Raw genomic sequence first — 25,385 nt, forward strand, 5'->3', positions numbered from 1 at the left:
AAAGAAGTGCAAACTGACTGCAAAGGGACACAAATGGAAAAACTAAGTGTGCTGTGTATTTTCAGGCAGCTATATTTGCCTAACTAAACCTGCAGTCTTAAATTCTGAATTGCAGTAAATATACTCTGACAGATTCTTCTGTGGAATTTAAGTCAAGTAGCTTTTTAAAATAGATTTTGCCATGGAAATTTTTGTCTGCGAGTCTAGCACTCTTCCAGAAACAGAAGCAGTGTTAACAGTCCAGGAAGCCTACAGCAAAAGTAAGCGAGGTATGGTGCTGAGGTCACTGCAATTTCAGAAGCTTTTCAGCCCTTTACATGACTTCTTTCTAAAATGGTAGCAACCTGAAGATTTCTCCTGCCAAGTCTATAGTATCTCCAAATCCACATGACGAACATCAGGATTTCGTTGCTGAAATAGAATTTAAAAAAAAAAATACATTTTTATTGAAAATATTCAAAGACATTTTTGCACATGGATACAAATAATGTATTTCTGGTATGATGTTGGCAACTGGATAACAAATCCCCTTTTCTGGTAACATAGGGACTAATTTAAAATGAGGAATACCCATTTAAAATGAGGAATGCCCATACTATAAGCAATTTTTGAAGGCTGTCATCTTTTTATTTGACAAATACTTTTCAACACCACAGATAAATTAGTTCTTATGCTTTATGAAATATGAGGCAGCTATTTTGATTTTTAAAAGGCAGTTTCTTTTTATATAAAACTGTCCAAATAAAACTATCTTAAAGTGAGATATATGTTTAACATATATTTTCCTGAATAATTGATAAGATTGCTGAAATAATTTATTCTATGACATTGAACCTATTTATAAAGATTCAAAATGCTGTTTCTATTAAGAAATATGCATTTTCTGATATTGTAGAAATATGTTATTGTCATTACATGGATTGCATAACCCATGAGAAGTTTACTGAAAGTCACCAACTTCAAAGTCATCCAGTATGTGAATCTGACTAGTGTATTCAGTAAAGCATATTCAAGAGCAACACTATCACCTAAATCCCTGCCTATACAAAAAAACAGTATTCATGTTTATAAAACAATTAGTCATGATCCTGCTCCTCAAAAACCATGAAGAACTGGATCTGCTGGTGCAATTAAACTCAAAAATAGTATTTTTGTTGTTAAAAAGCACCACTCTAGGGACAGAAACTAAAACTAGAATATGTATCAAATAGAGTAAGCAAGGACAGGCATGCTCTTGAGCAGTGTCTCCTGACCAAAAAAGGCAGTCATGACAGGACTGTATTTGGCTGGCAGTCAGTATATAGTTCAGTAGTCATGCCAGAAATGGTAAGATTAACAGCCACAAGATAATTCTAAAATTAAAAATGGAAACAATCCTTTGTTGCATTGACCAAAGGATATTTAAATCACATAATAATAAAAAAGTAGTAAGAAAATTATGACAGGCCTATAAAAGAAGCAAACACTGTACTGCTCCAACAAGAGCAAAAAGCGTTGAGTAAAGCCCTCATTACACACTGATATATTTGATACAATGCTAAATACCAGATTTAAATAAAAAATAATAAAATTCAAATTTGCTCCTTTAAAACCAGAACAGAATTCATCAGCCTGCAAATAACATAGAATTCTGAGGATACAGTAACAAAGAAATAATCAGGTCTCATTTCACAAAAATATTGTTCTACAGTGGTACAAAACTGAACAAAATACATAACAAATGGATCAATGGCAAAGTAAGGGTTTGCTGCTGCTCAGAACTTAGTTAATGATACTATAGCAAGACAATTTGCATTAGGATTATCAAACTCTTCCCCTCTCTCATGTTTACAAACAAAATCCCAAAAAGCAGCAGCAGTGATATTGTTTAAAATGTATCACAGAATAAGCCCTCCCCAATAAGCAGCTAAATTTTACCTTTAGGTCCTTCTCAAGTCTGTCTACTTCAGCTCCCAGTGTGTCAATGATATTCTCACCATGCTTAAGCATGAAGGCTTCTAATTCTTCAAGGGTTTTCACTTGTTGAATTTCCTACGAACAGATCAAATTTAAGAGGTTGAGATGACAGAAGGAAAAGTCCTGACATATTTCAAGTGGGGAAAAAAAACAAAACCAAACACTTTTCAGCTTTTGCCATTTCCAGCAAGGCAGAGCAGGGTACCCCTGTGTATTCTTTCCTCATTTTCATACATTCTTGCTATTCCATTACACTGCCTACTCTGGGCATCACATTACCAACTCATCTGAAAATCCACAAGGATTACTATGAATGCTGCTGTAAATATGGCTCCTCCATAATATCAAAAAACTCAAAGATAGTTGATAAGAACTCAGACTTGGAGACCCATAGCATATGAGACTGCAGGAATGAGGTTAAGGAAGACAGGATGCTATGCTCCTCCCTCCAACAAACCAGACATCAGGAGCACCAAAGCATTGTCATGAGCTTTCCTTAGAGTTCTCACAGTAAGAACAGAGTTGGCCAGAAGCCATTTGCCCTGCAGGATCTCAACCACAGTTTAGGCAAGACAGCTGCAGTATGTTTAGGACAAATAGGTTACTGCTAACAGACAAAATAATTATTAAATAGCTAATTCTTGTGTATACAACTACAACACAACATTGATTTCTTTCTCCACCCCTAAAACCACTTTTTCCACACCTCTAAAACTGAAGAGGAAAAATGTAATTCAGTGAGCTTAAAAGATATCCCAACCACAATAACCTATGACTAGAATCAGGGTAAGTCTAACATGAAAAAAGAAACGCGATTCATCTGAATGACAGGACTTCAACAAATATTTCACGATTTTAAAAAGATTAATGCTGATAACTATGCTAGTTGAATGAGCTAGTTATTTGAAAAACTATAGATCAAAAGGCAAGCACTACATCTGCCCTTGACTTTGGGCGGCAGGCAGAGCCCTGCTGAAAGCGGCTATCCTTCAAAACCTAGCTGACACGAGGTTACTACATAAAAATACAATAATCTGGTATGACAAACTGTTGCCAACCTAGAATCAATCAGGAAGAACCTTTCCAACAATTCTTGCTGGAAGAACCAGCGAAGGTTGTGTGCAGTCGCCAAAAGGGAATAGCAGGTAAAGAACAAAAGCTAACAAAGCCTTTGAAAAGAAAAGTAGCCAACTAAAGAGCTGCAACAGCAAAACAACTGAGACTTGGCAACATAAAACCAAGCAAAACTGCACTGCCTCAGTTGTACAAAGCTGACAGCACTCTTCCTCTCAAAAATGTATTAAACTGAAATTCAATACATGAACAGATCACTTATTGCACTAGATATATAAAATGTACATACATCTTATTTTCACATTAAGGGGCAGTACTTTTTAAAAACAGGGACACTGACTAATGGTTTAAAAAATTGCAGTAATTCAAATGTAAACTCAGATAAGTCACATTTAACGGCCATATGTAAAATGCATCTGACATCTACTTTTCATTTTGAAAGGATAGCAAAGAAAGAAACGTTGTAGGTACACAAGCAAATGTATACAAGGAAGTTACTGGTGAAAATGGGTAAGCAAGCAAAACATGTTACCCACTTAAAACTCTTCTTGTAAAGTTAGATAAATTATTCTTTACTTCATATGTCATAGCTTTGCCATGTAGAATCAGACGAATGTTTTGCATTTCTATATTGAAGAGAGGGCCTAACAAAAGCTGCTCTGAACTACACTAAAATCAGACACTTACTTAAGGGTGGTTAATTGTTAAACACTGTCAAAATGCTAAGTCATGTGATGCAAGCAATCCATATTCAAGCCTAGTCTGACTGGCAGGATCCGTAAAACGTAACACTGCATCTTCAGCACCCAAAGCAAATGACTCTGCCAAGAACAGATGCTTATTCTCAGGTGACAGGCTTCCAGTTTTAACTGGAGACCTTGTAATTCAATAAAAATTTATTGGAAGAATTATGTTCTCATCAAAATTATTTTGGACAAATCTGCATTTTCTAACAAAAACCTGAGTTTTAAAAAACTGCCCTCCTCCTACCCAGGCCCTACTCCTTCCAGAAGTGGCTCTACTTCAGCAGCACATAATACAATTCTGTGTACAGATATTTAACACACTAACACAAAGTAAAAACATCTGCAATCCTTCAAACTGAAGTAGAATATTTCTCACCTGCTTGAAAAATCTTGGGTTTAGACATACTTGAAATTGGAAAGTAAATATACTGGGAAGTTACAAAATCATTTTAAACATACTTGTAGCAGCTGTTCAATGTCTTGTTTTTCCAGGTAAGAACGAGTAACAACCCGTCCATCAAAGTCTACTTCTGCCTTGAATCTCACTTTGCTCATTCCCATGTCTGTGGCTTTAACATCATGAATTGCTCTGAAACATATAATTTTTAAAGAAAATGTAGAATAACATAAAACAAACAACTAGCTAGTTTGACTTCTGATGTTAACAATATCACAGTAAAATGATCGTGTAATTTTAAAAGGCCAGTGCCTTTGACTAACATTTCCTCATTTTGTCACCACAGACTTCCATCAAATACTGATTCATATTTAACCAGTTATACCACTTCCATGGGTATCTGCTACACCAACACAAGTAACCTGCATCTATAAGGGGCTTGCTATAATAAAAGACAGACTACAAGAAGCATCACAGATTTAAAACTAGACTATATTTTTTAAAAAAACTCCCACCATAGAAGTGAGAACTTCCCTATTCTGAGTTAAACTTTTAAGTTCAACTTACTTGCTACTGCACTGAATTTTTTGTGCATGTACATATACATGCAACTATTTAAAAATCTTTAAATACCCTCAATTCTGAGGTAAAGAATACTATCTGTTCCCAATTACTGAAAGCACACATTGCAGTTATAGAAGTGTCCTTTCCTAGGTAACTAGGAAAATTTACTTTGGTAAAGGAGATTCACCAAATTCTCCTTTTGGAGAATCTTCTATTCAAAGATACACTTGATATAAAAAAAGTTGTGGATATTGCGTGTGGAACTCATTTTTGATGATACTGAATTATTGATCATGACTAGTCACAATACAGCTGTTTGTAAATGCTGAAAACGTTATTTATTTAAAGGTTTCTAACAGATGCTAGCACCTGAATGTTGCAATATGTTTATATTTTGGACATTTGAAGACTTCTGGTTTTCTATAGTACAGTTTTGCTCCAGTTTGTTAGACAAACTCCATGATACAGGTAATAAACAAAAAGCCCTCTTTTTCAAGGCTAATAAGATATGAAGCAAAGTTAGGACCTTGACATACTGTGATGCATTTCAACAGTGGAATAAATATAAAATAATAAAATACTCTTTTTTTCCTTAATTAGATCAACACAAACTTAGTTTATCTTTAAAAGCCAAGCAGAATTTAAAATTGCCACTCCAGAGTAAGTTTCCACATTTTTCCACCAAGGCCAGAAAAAAAGCGAAGACTAAAATATGGGACATAAATCTCAAAAGTAGTTTAAATTCTTTATTCAGACATTTCCAAGGCAAAACAGCAAAAGTATCTGAGGTCAACTATAAAATATTTCAAAGACTTTGGGTTTATTAACAGAAAAATGCAATCTTGACAATTTTTTTAAATTCTAACACAAAATTTAGATTCAGCAAAAAAGATTACTTGATGGAAAGAACTACACTTTTTACTAAGTTAAGCAATTTCACAGCATCTTTAAAATTAGCATGCCCTTTGTCTTAAGCAAATTTATTTTTCCCAACTAGAAATGTTTCTTCTCAATGTTTATAAATTAAAACTAACTTCACAGGGGGTACAGGAAGAAAGTGGAAGGCAGATATACTTTGGAAGCTGCCTGCTACAGGGAACAGCCTACAAAGAACAGGAGGCAAAATATTTAAGACAAACAATCACAGGAAATGTTTATGGAATATTTCTTGTAATACTCAAGGTGGAGGAGGGGTAGTGTTAAGCACATTAAAAAAGAAATAGAACATGAACTAAATATAGAGACACCAAAAAATACTTCTTAGTAAACATTTAAGCAGATTAAAAGAACCATCAGCTTACTGGTAGCAATAAAGAATTTCCAGCTCCAATCACGTTTACACAGCTATTCTGTGGGAAGCTACCAAATCAAAACAGTATTAACTGGAATAACCTAACTGGCATCAAAACTACCTCCTCACACAAGAGGGTATTTAAGATAATGGATGTGGTTCAATGAGGGTTATTGAAGAGAATTTGAATCCAAATGAATGAAAAATGTTGAAGATAGCTCTGATGGGCACGATATAAGCAAGAATATAACAAGAGATATTTGAGATTCTCACTCAGCAGTAACCTGATAAAATTCAGTAAAATGATGCATATTCTGTAAATGTGAAGGGAAAAAAGTCTACCTTACCACTTAAAATCTGTCCAGGAAAGATAAGACAGTGAGTTAGGGGAGAGAAAAATCACTAGTAATTCAAAAATACAAATGTGAATGCTAAAACTTGAGTTACAAAGCTTGCTTACGGAAGCTTCTGTATGGCTAGTAGACACCATCAATTCAAGCTAGGCAAAGAAAAAAGAGCAAGTTTCACATTAAAGGAAAAAAAAAAAAGCTGTCAGAGGACATCAAGGTATTGGTTTTGAACCATCAGTTGTAGTACTTTCTCCTCCACCCCCTGAACCAGAATGACAGCTTTGCCAGCACAACAGCCAATAAATGTTACAATGAAGTAAAAATTAGAGATGAAATTGTCACTAAGAATAGTTTATGCCTAGGGATCCATGATTTCATTCTGTAAGAACAGAATCAGGACAGTCTGTCCCACATATATTTTATTTCACAGTTCTGAAAGCTTAATTTCCTACATTTCAGTTAAGCTGAACACAAGAAAGATTTAGGCACCAAAGGTGTGAGTAAGAGTTAAGAATGGAATGTTTGTGTAGCAAAAAATAAAATCTAGTCATTTTCCAGCTGAGAACAACTCTGACTGAAAGCCCATTCTGGATCACAAATGAAATCAGAGCTACAACTAGAAATTACCAAGCAAAATGGAAAGAAAGGGGAAACAAATAGCCATGAGCCTAAAAAAGACATGAAGTCCAGCAAACTGATAGGAGAAGCATTAAAAAAGGCACTGCCTGTGATACAAACCAACATTTTTAAAGTACAGCAAAAACAAAGGATAACCTGCAAAAAAGGCTGCTACTAGATGGAAATCATGAAATTACTAATGATACGGAATAGGCAGAAACAAGCAACAAGCGTTGTTTTCTCGAACTAAAAAGCACAATATATTAGTACAACAAAGCATTTATCTACTGGATATTAAAGAAAAAAAATGCTTCTAATTCAGCAGGCTCCATAACCTATATTCAAGAGTAAAGAGAACTAAGAAAACTGTGAAGGCCAATTTATTTTTCATCCTGCAATACTGATGAGAATAAAAAAAAAAAAAAAAAAAGAGATTAACACCACCATGTCAAAATTAAGGAATGGCAAATGAGGCAATCCATTTAACTTCACCTGACAACCCACGGAAAAATAGTGAAAAAGGTGGGGAAAAAAATAATATATTAAGAGCATCAATTCCAGTCATTAAGGTTTTGGGGATTGTAAGTTGTCAAACCATCATGTAAAAAAAATTCAAGATTTAGCTAAAAAAAAAAATTATCAACACCACAGATTATTTATTTTAGTAGTATAGCAGTTAGCATTGTCTGATAAATCAAATACTTTATAATTAGCAGTGGAACATGATGTTCAGTCAAGCTACCATCGGAATAGCAAGTTAAGTGGTTGTGGTGGTGACGGAGAGGAATCAGAACCTCTGGATCCTTTGGTCAATTTGGATTTAAAATCTTCTGATTAAAATTAAATGATTCCCTAATGTATCCCTTAATATTTAAAGACGACATCTGAAAATAAAGATTGCAAACCCTCCCTGAAGGAACAAGGGAGGACTGTTCTGGGAAGCAGCAACTGCAAAAAGATTGCATTGAAAACTCAGGTACAGTCTGACAGTTGAAGACCCAGAAAGGTTGAAATAAAAAGAACAAGTTGTAGAAGCAGACCAGTACTCAGGAGCTTTTTCTTTTACATTTGGTGTCAGCAGGGAAAAAAAAAAAAAAAAAAAAAAAAAACCTAAGAGTAGGGCATATTACTATACAACCCCATTTAAGAAAATGGGAGAATGTGAACATTCAAGAAAATGATGAAACTCCTACAAGCTATGTTGATGAAAATGTACAAGCAGCCTTCTGAAGAAACACATAATGCTAAAAGACTTCCTCATTTTGCAGTAAAAAGTTGAAAACAAAACACTTAACTAACCAAAGGCTGAAGTAAAAGAATTAGAGTAGCTTTTCCCCAAAAAATACATCTCAGAATTCTGAGATCAAGATCGGATGTCTCATTAGAAGATATAAGTTAATCACACCCAAGATATTAGAGTTGTTACAAGAAGAACCTGGTGAAAGACAAAGTGTGTGCTAAAAGAAATCAAAGCAGATAATGTAATGGATCCAGGAAAGATCACTCAAGACAGAGTGCATACAGAATGTCCTCCAAACAGTGTTATGAGAAGTACCTAAACATGTTTCAGCTTCTAACCTTAAGAGAAACACATAGTTTCTCACTAAGTCTTCGCTTTTTTAATCCTTCATGCTTTTTAAAAATTAAGTTACTTTTTCTTTTAAAAAACAGCTACATTGAGGAGATGAAATAAGTCTGCTCCGTTGAGAAATTATAGCCATCTACAAAACTGAATATAAAATGGTGCTTGGGATGGGAGAAATTTTTATGATTCCAGCCTGGGACAAGCAAAAGCCACCTGTGCATTTTGAAAGAAGAACTACAGAAGTCATGTACAAATAACCATGTGAACTCACCTACTCTAACACAGCACTGTTGACACAGGCTCCACTATTCAGACTAATCTGGGCCATCACAAATACTTTAACAGAGTTTAGTTACTGACATGCAGAAATTCTAACACAATCCTATTCCAAGACAGGAATCTTGTTTAGTTTCTGGAATGAATGGTATAGCATTCAGACCTGTTGCTTGCAACTGAGATGATGCAGCACTCAGTTAACACTGGAATACTTATAATAAACTAATGGGCTTCCCCCCCCGTCCCTGAGCTCAGTAATGACTACAAATTAAAAGCGCTCTGAAATATTCCAGCTGATTTAGACCAAAATATACACCTGAATAAAGATTAAGAAAACAAAAAGGGTTTTGCTTCTAAATCACAGGTAGTAGGGTTAAAGTAAACTAAAATAGCTCCTTAAAAAGCATTTAAGCAAGATTTCAGAATTACAATGAGCTGTAAGTTTATTTCACTGCAAATTGCAGACTTCCAAAGAAAGAGAAATTAGCACTGAGTTCATTCTGGAAATATCTAACATGCAGAATCTATTACATCATAACACTACTGCAGCACTTCACTGCTAACAGCTACAGAATTCCAGACACTGAATATTAACATTAACAGAATTTAAATGCTTAAGTGCTAATAAGCTATAAAAGCAACAATACAGTACCATTTAAGTGCTTGCACTTCATGCATTTGAAAATAGTTTTAAGTTTGTGATGGCTTTCTCATTAAGTCCTTGTCAACTCCTATAATTAATGTAACTGTTAGAACATATCTGCAATTTTATTTCAGCTGTGGAACATCTGAGACGTGTGAGTATTCACTTACTGAAATTTTTAGCATAGAAGTTAGTAAATTAAGATTCTAAAATCTCAATACAGAGGAATCCACCCTAAAAATAACCTCTCTCATTTAAAGTGTTTGAACTATTTTTTCCAGATGTTATTTTCCTGCTTTATGTTTTTCTTAGTAGAGCTTGAGCTGTAAAGATTCTTACCTTACTACAGGATCACTTTCCAGTAACTCAGTGAGGCGCTGCAGTTGTTCAGGTTGAATGGATCGTCCCAGCAGGGCTTCGGTGTTAGTGTAGATCAGAAATGCTGACACAGTTCCTAACAAGGTTCCAACACCTAGAGACCCCACACTGTCATAATATGGGTTTCCTAAACAAGACACATGTCAAATTAGTTTCACAGAGCATTTCTAAAACACAGAAGATAATTGAGATTTCATAATAAAATGAGTACATAGTTTGGGGGTTTTGGTGGGATTTTTTTTTGTTTTGGGGTGGTTTGTTTGTTTTTCAATGCACTGGCAATTCTTTCCTACTGAGGAACAGGATGAAGCTGGAAGAAAGCAAGTTATCTGAAGATGAAGTCTCAGGTCCCTCCTGATCCTCAGCCACTCCTATCTCCTGCAGGACTAATAAACGAGTAAAGTTGTGTTGGCTATTGGGGTTTCTGTGTATAGATTTACCTTTATTAATATAAAATTATATGCACCTAAACACAGGTAGTAGCATAGAAGTCTGTGTTCTTTTATCAATAACTCAATAACATGCAAGTATTAACCATTTCTGGAATACAGTACCTATATAATAAGTTTTAAACCTGTATTCATTCATATTCAGATTTGTAGAAACAGTAATGTTTTTTAACTTTATGTTATTTTTTTTTTATGTATTTTTAACTTTATGAGGGAAACTAGAGATGGAATAAAAAACTGACTTCTACATAAAAAATAAACTTGCTATTAACTCATTAGAAGCCACAAAATTACAATATTTATTTTTTTCTTAAACAATTGAAAAGTCAAAGCCAATACTTAAAAAAGGACACATAAATAAACTTTCCTCTTTAGGAAACGTAACTGTGCAAAGACAGACTTATAATCAGTTGCCATACAGATTGTCCTACCTGCATGAATTAGATTTCCCACACTGTTCAGGAGCAGCTACAATCTGAAGATAACACTAATACCACTATGTATCAAAAAGAAGGAAAGAACTGCTTCCTTAAGTCCTCCCCACATGCACATGGAGCTGCACACCATTGAATAAGGAAGCTCAAATTACATAATTCCACCATGGCACAGTGATTTACATAACTGGCTACATAAATATACCTTTAGTAAAATATACCTTAGTTTGTATGACAAAATAGCTTAAAAGAAAGTTAGACCCATCCGCATGTACTCTTTCAAGCATAACTTCACCAATAATAGACACATAAAAACCACAAACTTTTATTTTAAATATATTCAACTCAAACTACTAGAAATCAGAGAACAGTATAAACCTCCAGAAGCTTACACAGTAAAAGTATCAGAAAAATATTAGAGATGTATGTAAGTCAGGCAATATAAACTAAATGCTTTGTGTTCATGTCATGCACAGAAGGAAATTCACACCCTGCTTGCATCAGTTTGAGGCAGAATTTTACCTGTTAAAGAAGTCAGACCCATACACGTAGCAGCTACGGCCACACTCAGAACTGCTGCAGCATCCTCCAGTAACACCACATTTGTACTAGGATCACGACTCTGCACAACTGCGTATGCAACAAAAGAATTACATTGCTTTGGAAAGCTTAGCTTTACTAAATTATGCACAGTACTTAAACTATACTAACACCAGAGATTTAAGAGAAAAATTTCCCTAAGTATATAGGTGTAAACTGAATTTTTGCACATGCACACACTTCTGAAAGCATTCATAAACACACAGAACAAGCCCTGTGCCAATTATGAAAGCCTCTCCAAAATGTTTGAAAAATGTAACAGGGCATTTATCCTGAAAAATGCAAATAGTTTAGTAAACATATCTAAGTAGTGTTACTTAAATCAACAGGTTTTCACCTAATTTGTAAAATGTATTTATTACTCAAAAACAGATCAATAAAGCAAGAGGAAAGGGAAAACAGGCGAAATTGTTTCTATCATTATGCAAATACAGGTAAATAGATTCTGTTTTAAATAACCACATACCTTACTGCTATAACGACACATACCATATTGATAAAACGACAGACCCTTGGCTCGAGCACTCCTGCGAATTTCATTTATAGCAACAAGAAGGGTAGCTGAAACAACACCAAAGTAGTTGCTGAAAATGGTTAGAGGCAAAAAGACTTGTTTCCATTTTGTAAAGAGGGAACTTTTCTACCTATCATAGTAACAGATCATCAGCAAAGCTCTGATTATTAATACTTTGAATAATGACAAAGCATGAAGTTACTTTTTTGTCTACATGCATGTCTCATACAAATCAAAACAGTTATATTCACTAACAGTTTAATATCAAAAAGGCATTCTACGTATACTTTCCAAAGGAAGTGTTCTTCAACTTATTATTATACAGACAGGTAAGAAAAAAAAGTTTTCCTGCTTTTTTTTTTTGTTTGCTCACAAGACAAGTATTTGCAGAGCTCAAAACTTTACTGTGTAAGCAAGGACCAATTATTACTGTAATTACTGACACTGTACTCTTAGAGGTTATGAAATATTTCTTGAAACTGCATACCTCCTTCAGATACCAATGACCCTGCTAAAATGCAGTATGCCTGTATGGAAAAAAAAGGCTCAATTATTATGTTATACACATATTTGTACAGATCTCTTCACCATAAACTATCCAAACACAGCATTCCAGAACGCCATTACCCACTGTACTGCGCAGTTGTCCCTAAACAGAAGGCAACCAACAATATTTGAATTATGCAATATATTGAAAAATAGGAAAGGAGGATCTTTTGGGAAGTGTGAAGGAAAGATGCAGAGTTTAAAGAACAGCTCATTTTTCTATAAGATCAGCTATAGTTTAACATGATTTTTTTCTTAAACACATTCTCATTAAGGATGGTTTGAGTTCATTGTATTGGGATTCAAAATGACTCAGGAAGTGAATTTCAGACTGTGCCATTATTTTCTATTAAGTCACCAGTGTTAGATACAATATCAAACAAGATTAGCTTACCCAGAGAAGAGATTCTATAGGATGAGGGTGGAGTAAACCTATGATCCCATGATACCAAGAAAGTCCTGCACCCATCATGAAAATGCCCACCCCACTTATCAGGGAGGCAATATAGCGCATGTTTGTGAAACCATACCTAGATGAAAACAAAGGAAGTGATTTAGGAAAATAAGATTCGTATGTTTGGCAAACATATCTACAAGGGTTTTTCCATTAATTTTTACATGACTTAAATTGTCACCATATGACTGGGCATCTGCTTAAGACAATGTTGGTAAATCCAACCTAATCCAAGGGGGGGAAAAAAGCCACCTGGAAAAGGTTATCTAGTACATACAAGGACATCAATCACAGATTTTTTCAAATTAATTTTTCAACAAGCTATTACGTAGCTGTATTAGTTGTGCAGACTGAGGATTTTACTACTGTAAAAACCCAAACATGTCACTTTTACATTTTATTGAAATGCTACTTCTAAATGAAAACTCTAGCCTTACAGGCAGCCAGTCTACGTATTTCATAATGCTAATTTAAAGGGAATAAAATTTGTGACATCTTTAAGTAGTTCAGCTAACTGCAGACATTCAGCACTTGTAATTTTTAAGAACAGTGGGAAGAGCAAAAGCAATATGAAAAGTGCACCTTTACTCTTTCTTTTTTTTGTATTAACTGCTACTACAAACAGTACATTCCTTTAGCAACATTTAAAAACCAATAGTACAAAAATATTGAGGAAGAAGGGAAAAACGTGAGAAGGGGGAAGGAGATACAATGAATATTTAGACAAATTTAAGATTAAAACACTTTTCGAATTACCTGATGCTCTTAATGAAGAAAAGCTTAACTAATTCTGTAAACTGGATGTATTTTGAACTAGTGCTTACAGTATGAATGACTTGCCCAAACATGTGAACTGTAAAGCAGGTCAACACCAAGAAAATGGAGAGTATGGCTTCTAACTTTCATGAAGCTGTAAGACCTTATCAATAATATCCCTATTACTCAGATAAAAACAAAGAGTATTTTAAGTCAAACACATCTCCTTATGATACAAGTAGCTGCCTTGCAGAAAAGCACTTTGTTGAAAAGTGGAAGAGGACAGTATGTTTTCTTTTTAAAAAAATCTTGTCATTCACACGAACAGTGTTTAAAAACAAAGTAAATCTATCCATTAGAAGAGGTAGACGACCCCAGAATAACTTAAAGAAATAATGCCAATTAAAATAATACACATCAAAAAGCATACCAAAAAAATCATTAAATATAACATGCATCAAGCCACTGAAGCTAAAACTGCAGTTTGGAAGAAATCCCTTTTCTTATTTTGTCTATTGTAAAATTAGAAACAATGCATTTCAGAACTGATACGAAACAGCAGATTAAATAGAACAAGGTGACATACAAACAAGAACTGATCTTATTCCTATATATAATTACCAAAATCATTATTTACTCAAAAAGCTTACGGATGACTAGGGTCAGGTGTCCTTGCAGACTGACTGATGCCCAAAGCTAGCAATGCCTATTTAGGACAAAAGGAAAAAACCTTTGTTAAAAAAACAAAATTAAAAATTTAGAAACATTCTATCTTTCAAGTTCAATTGATTTAAAGGCAGGTGCAATTTGCTGATCTGTACATATGCTTTGTTACTGATATTTTATTAGAGCTAGAATATAATCCTCAAAATCTATCACCTAAATCTACCAGCCACAAAAAATTGTTAATTATACCTATATATCTATATATAGGTAATTATATATAGTGTGTGTATATATACACAATTACTGTTAATTATAATTTTAGAACTGCAACCAAAAGTGAACACTACATGCAATCACAAATGTTTTTGCTCTGCTTCCATGTGAAGGAATGAAGTTGTTCAGGGAACAAAGCTATTTAAATAAATCCCTCTTGAAGAGAAATTATATGGAGACTATGGTAATGGCATACTACATTTAGAGCAATCATTTTACACTGCAGCTTCTTTCAGTAGTATTCTCCAAACTGGAAAAAAAAAAAAAAAATCATTTTGAAGGAAGAAATAAAAACCTCTTGCTATCTAAATAGCCTATTTGGGATATATTTAATTAGGCATGTATAAAACTATTGATGCAGTAAGTTATAAATCTAGACCTCAATTTTGCAAAGCATGTCCTTTGTTTTAGGCCTATGAATTACTCAAACATAATACCAGGTATTAAAATTTAGATACTTTGGTCTTCACAGCAGCAAGCTCCTTTGAGGCAGTAAGGTTTCTCCTGTGTTTTCCCCAAAACCACATACTCAAATATTTTACCAAAACACCCACACACACATTTCCAGTAGAACATTTAACCTTCATGTTTGAAAACCAGACTAGCTCTTCCACGTATAAGTGGTAGATAATACCACTATCATTGGTGGTACCATTGATTCACCTATAAATTGACACACTTGGCCAAGTGAAAGTCACACACATTGAGGCTGCCTCCCCATAAATTTCTTTAAGTATCTGTTGAGTTAGTAGCAACGCTGTCTTCACTGTGCAGCTGAAACAGCTGAAAGGTTGTGTAAAACCATTTAGAGAAAAATAGAAAACAAAATATGAGCCCTCAACTCAGTCTTCCTGGACAGAGTAGCATACAGGTACAACTAAAGCAAAAAGGTAGCCAAAATTGTGTAAAAATGCTTTAAGATGTTAAGTCTGCTCTAAGGTTCCATACATTCCTCAAACCTGGACAGCACAAGACTCTTGCATTTTATGAGGGTCACAAGCCATCCAAGGACTCCTTTTGCTTGAGATGCAGTAAGGTTTCAGCCAGTCATCTTTAAGGCCTTTTTTTGTTTCCAAAGCCTTGCTATATCAAAAACTGCCACAAGAAAGACTCTTTCGACGCTGGGAGAAGGTAAGATTTCCAGGTCTCGTAATGTGTGACTCAAGCATAGTAAAGACAACAGTGGAAAAAACATTAATTTTGTCCCTGCACACTAATATTATGTGCCCAGCTCCGAGTTGGCCACACCACCTATTAAAGTAAGCGTGCCAGGTAAGTGGCTACTTATGCTGTGCGTGGCTGCTAAGACAGTCTAGGAATAGAAAAAGAAACCAAGATGTTCACGTTCTCATCATTATTCTACCAAGAGATGACTAAGCAATAAGGTCTGTCATTCTATTACAATACCTGACAGGAAAAGTATTTCGAGTTAACATTTAATCAAAATAATAAAGAGGTATACTTTGTACATCACCTTAGTTTCAAGTCCCACTTACGATCCAAGAAGTAGTTGAGTATAGTTCTACTTACTACAACTCCTCTCTTTCCAATTTCTAAAAAAAACTTAAGAATCTACATTCTGACTTGTCTCACTCTTACATTAATACAAATTAAAAAACACCCAGTTTTAATTTTTTTTATTATCTGGACAACACTCAATAATACTTTAAGATGATCGATACAACATTCTTGTCCAGGAATGGCAGGGAGCAAGGAGGAGATGAGTGAGCATGTAACCCTAGTTAGAAAATCTCAGGAAAGATAAGGCTTGTCACAAAGCATATGCATAATGTGACCAACAAAATTAAGCCTGTCCTGGGACTTACTTCCTAATGTTTGTATATTTGACTAATATTATAACCCATTTAACCTTTTTTGGTACACTTTCATCTTGATAGTTATAGGTAAAATAAACTCCAACTGAAGTATGGAACAATCAATTATATGAAAAAATAATAGTTTAGAAAAGAAGAACAGAAGTAATTGGGGCAGGTGTTTTGAAATCATGTAGATGTATTACAAATAGTATTATATTAGCAAAAATACTGGTCCTAACACCATTCAAATACATTTTATTTATAATTACAGGTGACTCTAGATTCCTTCTGCATTTAAGGCTTCTAGACCAAGTCAGTTATTTTACTGTTCACTTATAAACCCTCCATCAAATTACTGGCATCAGTATAAAAAAATAAAAGAGCAGCTAAATTAACCTATAGAAACCACTGGTAGAAACCACTAGTTTGGGCAAGGAAATTTGCAATAGAGTAACAACAGCTTTGCACTCAGATTGGGGAACAGCAGAAAGAGCTCTGGACTTAGCAATATTTCTCAAGTAATGTGAATTTCTGACAAAATATGCCTTCATCTGCCTACAGTTTGATAAAAACTGTATATAATAATAACATTACTTTGTAAATGAGATGCGCTTTTGTCTCTGGGAAGTTAAATAATATGCATTCTTCTAAGCATACTTCCTACCTATACTATGCAAATACCCATTCATACTTCTATGCACACACAGAAGAGCGCACATCCTCCTCCCACTGCATACACACAGAGCTTGTCACACTCTGGGCAGGCTTTGTAATCTGAATGACTGAAACCAGAAATTATTTAATAATGAAATAAAACACAAAAACACCCTCTCCCAGATGAAACTATTTAAAAAAAAATCTTAAAGACTGTTTTGCCTCAAAATTATTTAAATGGTTATTAGATTAAATACTAGCTTTTTTCCTCCTACAAAGTATTACTATTAATTCTAAGAAGCATGTATACCATACAAAACAGTACAAAAATCATCACAGGTATTGAACAGAAAGAGCACTGTACACACCACAGCAGAATCTGAAAGTCATTTTTAATAAGAGTTGTGGCTAATAAACTTGGAATTTCTAAGCTTCTGTACAACGCCAATGTTTTACTTTACAAAGTTTGCTCACAGATAAAGTATTTTGCCATGCACTCTAGTCCTCCTAAATAAAACACTGGTTTCATTTCTCTGGTATTTACTATTTAGACAGTATAGGCAAAACTAAGGAACACCAGTAGATTTAATTATTGCTTTAAAGTCTAATACAACTACTGTAAGTATCTGCCTTTATTCCTGAAAAATTATTACAAGTGCTAACTTAAGCAGAATGGAAAAAATACTCACCTGGTTGCATGTGTCTGCTAAAGAATGTATGGCTTCTGAAAACATACTTGCAGAACCCGTGTAAACCCAAGCAAGCAGCTTAAAGAAAAAATTCAATCCATTTCTGAAAACAAAGAGAAGAAATAAGCTAAAGAACAACTGAATATTTGGTCTTCAATATTTTCAGCAAAACCACAAGTGCTGTATAATCACCTGCCAACAAGTGGTGAAAACCAAATATCAGTTCATTAGAGACCTGTACAGGCAGATAAGGCATATACATTTTCTGCATCGTTACTGTTAAAAAGCCCTTCCAGCTAAACTTGATACGTAAAGCTATACAATTTATTTTTCCAAAATTATTGACTTCTAAACAGTCCTGAATAAGTTACACTTCCTGAAAACTACCATCACATTCACTACGCAGAACAACTAGTTGTCTATTAGTGGGAGAATACAAGCCTTAATGACCTCTTTTTCTCTTTCTTCAACACTTTGTCTCTTATACATCCCCTCCTAATACTGGAGTGCAAGGTTCCCCACTTCAGTTTTAGCTTGGGCAATTCCCAACAGGATACAAACGTGAGACAGCAGACAAGAAGACAAGGCTGGCTTTAGAATACACTGTAAAAATTATCTACAGAACTTTTCCATTAAGATGTCCAGTGTGACTTCTCAAGTCTTTTAAGTTACAAGCTCACTGGAGTAAGCATCATGTTATGTTGTACAGAGCCAGAAAACTAACAGCACTAATATCTGAGTCTACATTCTCAGTTCAAACATTCACTATCAGAATCAGTAGGTTAACTGTTAGATTCATACTACAAAGAAAATCAGACTACAGGCTTATAATGTTCTCCTCTGTTTTAATATATTTAACTTAGTGTTAATTTTTTCAAGTATTCAAATGAAATTAAGTGTTATAAATAAGTATTAACAAGATGTTGTAGTTGCATTTTTGAACAACCACATGCCAAGATATTATACTTAAGTTGAGGAAGCACAAGTCCAGTCCCTTGCCATACACCAAATTATACAGTTGATTAAACAACATCTATTTCCAAGGACATCCTTAAAGAATCTCTATGAGAGTATATCCACTTCTTCAAGGAAGAGATAGCACTGTTTTCTATACCTCCTTCCACCCAAGGACCTGAAAGTGCTTTATAATTTTTAATTTAGTCTCATTACCTCATGAGATGAGGCATCACTGTAATTTATAGGCAGGAAGTAAAAAAAAAGCGTAAGTTAGCAGACAGTCCAAGAAGAAAAGAGGGCTGTTGTAACACTACACCATAATTTAAAATCCCTGTGTTAATTACAAGTTCTTCCAACTCACAGCATAGTGCATCTTTAGCATAGAAAGAAAATGAAATAAATTACAGCGGGATTCATGAGTACAGTCTCTTGACTTTTGTATTGTTCTTCTCAATGTTGTATTAATGGAGTTGACAGCTTATCTAAAGGTACAATTCAGTTGTGGGGCCCCCACCTGTTCAGATGACACAAGAGGCACTCAGCTGATACTTTATTTCACCCCTACAAATTTGAAATTTGTGGGGGATTTGACACCCTAGAAATCTAAAAAGAAACCACACTAAGATTTTCAAATATCAGGCCCAGCAAAATGAACAGGTTAATGATCAATCCCAAGCCCAAATACAGGCTGGGAGGAGAATGGATTGAGAGGAGCCCTGAGGAGGAGGGCTTGGGGGTGATGGTTGATGAGAAACTTGGCATGACCCGGCAATGTGCGCTTCCAGCCCAGAAAGCCAACCATATCCTGGGTCGCATGAAAAGAAGCATGGCCAGCAGGTCAAGGGAGGGGATTCTGCCCCTCCACTCTGCTTTCGTGAGCCTCCACCTGGAGTACTGCATCCACCTCTGCGGCCCCCCAACATAAGGAGGACATGGACCTGTTGGAGAGGGTCCAGAGTAGGGCCAAGAAGATGATCAGAGGGATGGAACACCTCTCCTATGAGGAAAGGCTGAGAGAGTTGGGGTTGTTCAGCCTGGAGAAGAGAAGGCTCTGGCGAGACCTTATAGCAGCCTTCCAGTACCTGAGAGGTATCTACAAGAAAGATGAAGAGGGACTTTTTAACAAGGGCATGTAGGGATAGGACAAGGGGTAATGGCTTTAAACTGAACGAGGGTAGAGTCAGAGTAGATATAAGGAAGAAATTACTCACTAAGAGGGTGGTGAGGCACTGGAACAAGTTGCCAGATAAGCTGTGGATGCCCCATCCCTGGAAGTGTTGAAGGCCAGGTTGGATGGGGCTTCGAGCAACCTGGTCTAGTGGAAGGTGTCCCTGCCCATGGCATGGGGGTTGGAACTAGATGATCTTTAAGATCCCTTCCAACCCAAACCATTCTATGATTCTATGATAATTATGTCCAGTAAGCTGGAGACATAGGAGAGAAAGATGAAGAGTGCTACATGGGAAATAACTACAAAAAACCTGGTGAGTCTACAGAGCCATCAAGGCTATTTCGTGTTTCCTGTCTGACTAGATGTTCACATCAATATAAGACACTAGAAAAAAAAGTCAGTTTTGGGGAAAACAACAACTGCAAGTAAATTATGCACTGTTTTAAAAAACAAATTCACCACTGCATTTGAAAATAAGCCCTATGAAAGCCTAAATTCTGTTGAATAAATACTACAAAGATTTTAAACAGCAGAGGAAAAAAAAAATCCAAATCCAGCAGATTCTGGGAAGGCAGCTAACTTTTTCAAACGGATTCAGAGTATTTTATCTTTTACATCAGTGACCACCAATTCAGAAAGTATTGAAATGACCTGAACTGACTGATTTAGCTACCTCATTTCTATCTGCATGGACCTGAAAGAGTAGGAAATATTAACAGAACTTAGACCAAAGCTAGGTAGACTCTGAAAAACATTTATTATAATGATTTGGACATCATGCCAAGAAATAACAAAAAAAAAAAACCAAACCAGCCATGATTCACTAGGCACAATTCTATTGCTTATTAAACCTACTACTATACAGCATTTTCTAATAAGCCTCTCTTCTGCACCTAGAAAATAAGCAGTTTCCTTCAACACAACTGTTTATAACTGTGTTCCAAAGTCCACATAGGAGGCATACATTCACCAACAAAATTGGGGGCGCGGGGGGAAATGTTGAAATAGGTATACATCTTCCTTGCTGTCAGAAGTCTTGTCAATTTTAGTGTAAAGATGAAATGTAATTGGTAACTTTAAGAGGTACTGATACATGAACAGAATCAGCCTTTCTTTGGAAAAAAAAAAAATCACAAATGCAAAGGTAGATCAAAATCAATTAGTCAAATCAAGGTTCCTAACTTAACAATTTAGTTACAATTAAAACAAATCCAAATATATCTATCCTGACTGAACTGTAAACTTGGAAAAATTACAGGGCATTAATACTTGCTTTTACATATTTATCATTCCAAATTTGTGTCAAAGTAGTCACCTCAAAACCCCAAGATGTATATGTGGAACAGGAATTATGGGGAATTGACAAATATATATGGGGAATTGTACCTTCATGCAATTGCCCACTTTCTATGCTCTACCTTACAGCACAAAATAATGGTCTAGAAGGATCTGGACTGATTTACACAACCATCCCTGTCCACGTTCATAAAATATTTAGGCTTTTGAAGAAAGTGCAGTAAAAAAATAAATGTCCAAATTAAAAAAAAAAAAAAAATTGAAAATATTAAGATCCATTATCAATCTAGGGGAAAAAAACTTCTATTTAGGCTCTAGATTTGAGAACTAAACAAATTTCATCACATCTACTTCCAAAGAAGCCATAACATTACTAATATCCTTGACCACTAGTATTTTTTTTAAAAATATTATATACCATGCAACCTTTGTATTGTTTAAAAGGTAAAGCATTAGCACAACAATGAAATCACTTCAACAGTGACAGACTCTGAAGAATGTTTTGCTAATAACATTCCTTTTTTGATAAAAAAAACCCAAAACATTGCCTTCCTGTATTTCTCTTAACAGAACTTTAAAGTTCTTCCTTGCACACAGAAGTCTATTAACAACATAGTGTGCCAGTGTAGCTGGTTTATACCCTCACACATGGATTCATAGAGAAGAACTCTGCTTTTGACTGAACCGCTCTTCAACCTCACTGGGGAAGCCTGAAATCTGTGAAAAGCCTACCAAATCATTCCAATGGGAGAAGTTAAGACAGATTAGCCCTTCTTGACCCAAAACCAGAAGCCATTAAAAATCATCCTCATGTCAAGAGAATCAAGACCATGAAAAAAGAAGCACGGATGGTAGCCTTGACTTAAATCTCTGAAAAGTCATCAGGTATTTGAGGGCCACAAGAGATCCCTTAACTTCTAAAAAAGCTCCACAAAAAAATGACTGAGCCATACAACAGGCTTTACAAACTTCTGGCCTGGCTGCAAGGCATTCATCTATAAAGGTGCCTAATCATCCAAAAGGTATTTATGACATGAAAAGAGTGCAATGTTTATAGCAATGCCCTATTTACAAAGCAGGAGGAAAGGTCTGTTTTCTGTAGATCACTGTAAAAGAAAGTGAAGGAGGTGGAACTGACCATACAATCCTCCTCCCCACCTTTTTTTGCCCCCATTAGAAACATCCATACGAGCAGTTCTTAGATGTTTTTAACTGTGAAAGCTCTGAATAGTTACTAGTAGAATAGTCAATAAAGGAAGAGGGAGATTTTCAGTCAAACGAGCTTTGTGCTTCTTTCCCCAAGCAAAAAGCATAGAGTTTCACAGGAAAACTTCCAAACAAGTTATTACCTGCTCAAAATGTTTTTTCCTGTGCCAAAAAAGGATTTTCCCTATGTTTCTATTTTGTTCCTTTATACTGATAGTGTCTTAGCAAATAATTACCTTTTATAAAATCAAATTTATTTTAAAAATTCACAGGTTTTCTGACAAGTAAATTTTAGCCATCATTTCCTGATAAACTTAACACATTTCTGTTTATTTCGTGCCCAATAGTCTCTGTGTTCATTTGCTTTAAGTCAGGATCATTAGATTAGTTTTGTTTCATCCAAACTTCTAAGACATGTGAAAGGCAGAAACCTCATAAAATATCACCTTATCAATTAGAGAGAAAGAGTTGAATAACAGCAGAAACAGAAAACTAAATTCTTTGCTGTTGGTTATATGGAAGATTGTTCCAAACATATGAAAATTTTCATCTCAAGAAGAAGCAAGAAAAAAAGGACAACTTTAAATGCCTGCCTCTCCATGTCCTTCAAAATTTTGGTTTTTACTTTAATAAAGTGTTTAGTCTGATCAAAAAAATTTGGTCTTCTCTGATCAGAGATATATTCTATCCCTGATCTCTATACATTGATGAATGTATTTACCTGAATTCTCTCCCATCAATAATGAATACACCAATCTATTAACTTCCATTAGAAACACAGGTACCTTTAGATTGAATACACAGACTGTTCTCATTTCCAGGATAATAAAAATAAATAGTTTTATACTTGCATAAATAAAACTTTTTTTTAAAAACTTACATGCAAATAGCTACCATTACCACCTTCCCTGGTCCCTTGAAAAACATAGCGGCTGCACTGGAGCGTGGCTAGATAAAGAAATAAGAGATTATTAAAATAAAATAAGGAAATCTTGACCTCATGAGGGACCTGCCATACAAATTATTATATAAAAACTTTGCATTGCCCAGTATTGCAAATGTGAAGTCATTGAAGCCTACTAATTTACTACTGAATGCTCACCCAAACTGCAGTTGGGTCTTACACATTTCCACAAATGAATGGCTATAAAAAGGATAAACAACCAAGAAAGCCTCCACTAGGGGCCACTGCAACCATAAGGACAGGAACCAGCTGTGCAGCAGAGCTATTAAGAAATCATTCTACTGTAACAGAGCACATAGATCTAGGGAATGGGTCTGCTTAAGCAAAGGAGGCGGCCCAGTAGGGCATAGAGCAAAACGATAATGCTTTGGGGTTTTTTCCTTAAGAAACATATTTTATTTCTTTAAATTAACAATGTATTTTCTTGTTTGTCTATAGATGAAATCACAAATACAGCTGCAATTTTGTTAATAAGGCAGCAATTAACAAAAAACCTTACTGGTGGATTACACTGCCACAGCAGGAACCCATTTAAACTGGCATTGTAACATTTACCACCACATTACAATCAGAGATAGCTCTGGTATATTACAGGGCAGACAAATCTTCCAATAATACTGTTAGTTAAGCTTATGCAAGCATTTCACAACTTTTTCCTTCAAAAGGTGTCATACTATATCTCGTGGCATTTTTCTAGCCAAAAAACTTTAAAACATCTCTTACCTTAGTATTTCCAAAGAACTCCTTGTATTCCCTCAACAGCCTTTGGTTTCTAAATAGATCTGCAATACAAAAGTAAATACATACATAAATTCTTCATGAATACTTACTAGTAACCAGTAGTGTCAGGGATTGAAGTCTATTTGTTTTATGCAGCAGACAGCTTCTAGTAAGAGCTACATGGTCTATCTTTGTGAAAAACTCGTCTCCTGGTATTGTTAATCAGAAACATATATTGTTATACATTCACGCAAGATGCCAATCAATCTGTTACGATCCTATACATGGTTGCCATTTCTACCTACCAACAGAGGGAAGAACTCAAAATACACTGCACCAAATCCAGGCATTCTACTACCCCCCTCCTGCCCTTTAACCATGAAGGAGAAGGGGAAGGATGTTTCAAAGTAAGTCTCTTCACATCAGTACTTTTCCATCCACTAATGATGTTCATTAACTTCAAAACCCACACTGGGATACTACAACATCTAGAAGCTGTAGTGCTAGATTCTCCCCTACAAAGTCATACAAAATACACTGAACACAATAATTTAAATAGATTAAACCAGCCAGTGGAATACAAGGACAGACTGTAAAAAAAGGGAGTTACCACTTCAAGTATACAATATTTCAGTATGCTATTATGACTATTTTTTTTAATCTAACTTTTTGGATTATGTTCAAGAATTATTCTGCTGGTCACTAAAAATTTTGAAGCTACTGACTGCACTCTCAGTACATTTACAACTACCTTAACAAGAGCCTGCAGCTCTAGCCTTTTTACTAGAAAGGTGTTCCAGTGGCACAACTTTTTTAAAAAAACTTAGAAAAGACTTCTAATTTTAAGGTGCATAACTGGAATAAGTACCTTGAAGCAATATTGCCTCTTCTGTGACTTGAACTGACTAGACAGAATAAAATCCATTACAAACTACTGATTTGACTGTACTTGTTATTGATAATACCAGAAACGATGACAACAACAATTTTAAGCAAAACGATGATTTGGGAGTGTTTCCCCCACTTCTGAAGCACAAAGGTAAGCTGAATTCATTTCAGAGGAAAAATAAATGAGTGACGGTATGGTATCAAGATTTGGATTGGTTTTAAGTCTTTTCAAAATTCTCAACTAAAAAAAAATCCAAAACCATTGAAGCTATTGATTATAATCTAAAAACTGAAAGCCCTCCAAAAAAAACCAACTATGACTATAGAGCTCAATCAAATGTATATTCTTGCTGTATCACATAGATGATAAATTGTAAGACAGTAACAGACTATATCTGTATAAATGGTAATGTGTTACTCTAACACTATGCTACAAAACCTTATCAGTAATTG

The 25,385-nt window shown here is 35.1% G+C and overlaps 1 protein-coding gene across 1 annotated transcript in view; it reads right to left on the bottom strand.

Moving 5' to 3' along the window:
* Window positions 1-366: 366 nt before the first annotated feature.
* SLC30A9 (solute carrier family 30 member 9) overlaps window positions 367-25,385 on the bottom strand; it is a gene marked incomplete at its 3' end in the record, with an annotated part of 35,176 nt that continues 10,157 nt past the window's right edge. Inside the window, exons 7-18 of the mRNA XM_081999574.1 lie at window positions 24,048-24,106; window positions 23,241-23,308; window positions 17,731-17,833; window positions 14,282-14,337; window positions 12,816-12,951; window positions 12,363-12,402; window positions 11,851-11,922; window positions 11,284-11,391; window positions 9,840-10,005; window positions 4,236-4,365; window positions 1,918-2,031; window positions 367-411 (exon numbers count right to left, since the gene is read on the bottom strand). Of these exons, the coding sequence (XP_081855700.1) occupies window positions 367-411; window positions 1,918-2,031; window positions 4,236-4,365; window positions 9,840-10,005; window positions 11,284-11,391; window positions 11,851-11,922; window positions 12,363-12,402; window positions 12,816-12,951; window positions 14,282-14,337; window positions 17,731-17,833; window positions 23,241-23,308; window positions 24,048-24,106 (1,097 nt within the window). The remainder of the gene's footprint in view (window positions 412-1,917; window positions 2,032-4,235; window positions 4,366-9,839; window positions 10,006-11,283; window positions 11,392-11,850; window positions 11,923-12,362; window positions 12,403-12,815; window positions 12,952-14,281; window positions 14,338-17,730; window positions 17,834-23,240; window positions 23,309-24,047; window positions 24,107-25,385) is intronic.

This window comes from Phaethon aethereus (assembly GCF_964289735.1).
Source record: "Phaethon aethereus genome assembly, chromosome: 4".
Lineage (NCBI taxonomy): Eukaryota > Metazoa > Chordata > Aves > Phaethontiformes > Phaethontidae > Phaethon > Phaethon aethereus.